At 34.8% G+C, this 1936-nt stretch overlaps 1 protein-coding gene across 1 annotated transcript; it reads right to left on the bottom strand.

Annotated features, from left to right (window-relative positions):
- Positions 1 to 96: 96 nt before the first annotated feature.
- Positions 97 to 1655, bottom strand: LOC108908968 (putative nuclease HARBI1). The gene is made up of 5 exons (XM_018713172.2): positions 1355 to 1655; positions 1099 to 1295; positions 891 to 1038; positions 605 to 749; positions 97 to 524 (listed from the first exon to the last, which is right to left on the bottom strand). Exons 1-5 carry the CDS (start codon positions 1592 to 1594, stop codon positions 97 to 99), a joined length of 1158 nt encoding a protein of 385 aa, XP_018568688.1. The 5' UTR covers positions 1595 to 1655.
- Between the last annotated feature and the right edge of the window lie 281 nt (positions 1656 to 1936).

Below are 1936 nucleotides of genomic sequence, written 5' to 3'. Positions count from 1 at the left end.
TTTATATCTTAAAAGATGGACTGCTCAATTACAATAATAAAGTTTGAATTTTTGAAGAAATAATTTTATTCGTAGAATACATACTACTTTAAACATCTAATTGAAATAATTTGCAATTAATCTTCGCCGCAGAGCCATTCCTTCTTCTAAATCGACATTTATTCTTGCTCGAATAGCAGGATTAGGAATATCTTCCATATTAAGATTATACAGATTTTCATACATTCCAAAATCTATATATTCATCACCTTCTTGCGGTTCAGGATCAGGAAGATTGTTGTGAATGCAAATGTTATGTAGAACCACACATGCATTAATTATTTTAGATGCCACTTCAGGTGTGTAATGAAGCACTCTGTGTTTTAATAAACATCTAAATCTCATTTTTAATACTCCATTACACCTTTCTATAACTGCTCTCGAAGACTTATGTGCAATGTTAAATCTACCCTCTGGAGTATCATGATCGGGCTCATTTTCTAGTGGTGTAAGGAGCCATGGTCGTAAAGCATATCCACTATCACCTAAAAAATAAAAATAAAGCCACTTCAATAGTTATTAGTGTATTAAATTAAAGGCAAAAATAAAACCTCAAGCGACTCACCTAATAAATAAAAGCCTCTTAGATCCCCTCTATATATGTTTTCCATTACAGTTTTAACACGGCTATTGTTCCAAATGAAGGAATCGTGAGTGCTCCCGGGATATCTAGCATTTACATTCAAGATTCTTAAGTCGGAGTCACAAATCTAAAAATTATAATTGAATTTTCTCTTAAATTTTTGGTGGAATAAATCAATAATTTTATTATACATTTACAGCTTTCCGAAGAACATCTACAAAGAATAATGCAAGTATGTATGTTTTTTTTTTTGTAACAATGAACTCACCAACTGAGTATTAATAGAATGATAGTGTTTTCTGTTGACATAAATATATTCCGGGTACAAAGGATCTTCTTTTAATGGGGGAACTATTGCTACGTGTGTGCAATCAACACACCCCACCACACCTGGGAAACCGTGTTTTTGGTAAAATCTGTAAGGATTCAATTAAAATAACTGCTCTTTAACTCGTTAATAATTTTAAAATACCTACTTATTTCGTATAGCTCTTAACTCTTCCACAGTAGAAGGATACTTAACCCATCTGTTAAAAATTTCAGGTCGATTTAGGGCATTGGTGACTTCATTTATGGCTCTGCTTGCAGATGCTTGACTTACAGCACAGTAAACATTTGAGGCTGTATCAAACTGATAACTGCCTGCTGCATAAAATCTTAGTGCTATTAGTACCTATGAAATACAAGTCGTAATTGTTATAGCCTACAATCATTGTAAAAAAATAAGCTCACCTTCAAATCCACATCAATCGCTGAACTTCTGGAACTCGGCTCAATAAAGTTTGAAACACTATTAATTAATTGTATTGCCATATTTTTATTGAAACGAAACATTTTAATAAATGCTTCATCTGTCAGTTTTTCGAACGGATTTGTTTTTGGCAAAAATGTTCTTCGTGGACGAGCCCCATTAATTTCAACCTGCTCTAAATTCTGAATTGCCTGAAAGGCCGCTATTTCGTCTAAATCCATTTTAAATAGCTATAAGATCATGGAATATCTTCATAAATTGAACTTACTTTTTTTGACACGTCAATTTACTTAGCACGCAAAAGAGTAACTGATTATTGCTCTTCTATAGGCAGCCTTTATAGGTTCGAAAACCGACGCGAACGATACAACGAATGGCCAGACCCACTCGATGCATCGCATGCGGTAGCCAAATCGTATTCGAAGCCACGTGTGCGTTCAAGAATGCGACTTTCTCAATTACAAGTGTTCGTACACGATAAATCTGTCAATCGCATGCGACCGTACTATCGCATGGTTTGGAGAATAGGCGCCCTGGACTGATCCCCTCGTCCCTTCATAACG

Source organism: Anoplophora glabripennis, unplaced genomic scaffold (genome assembly GCF_000390285.2).
Source record: "Anoplophora glabripennis isolate ALB-LARVAE unplaced genomic scaffold, Agla_2.0 scaffold341, whole genome shotgun sequence".
NCBI classification, from domain to species: Eukaryota; Metazoa; Arthropoda; class Insecta; order Coleoptera; family Cerambycidae; genus Anoplophora; species Anoplophora glabripennis.
The sequence above is the reverse complement of the archived record's forward strand: the minus strand, read 5'-3'. Positions and strand labels throughout refer to the sequence as shown.

Bases quoted from the DNA above. Each gene is read 5' to 3' on its own strand.
- LOC108908968 (XM_018713172.2), bottom strand. From the start codon at position 1,594: ATGGATTTAGACGAAATAGCGGCCTTTCAGGCAATTCAGAATTTAGAG. The intron at 1,296-1,354 runs GTGAGCTTATTT...TGTATTTCATAG, and splicing joins CGATTGATGTGGATTTGAAG to GTACTAATAGCACTAAGATT. The intron at 1,039-1,098 runs GTAGGTATTTTA...GAATCCTTACAG, and splicing joins TTAAGAGCTATACGAAATAA to ATTTTACCAAAAACACGGTT.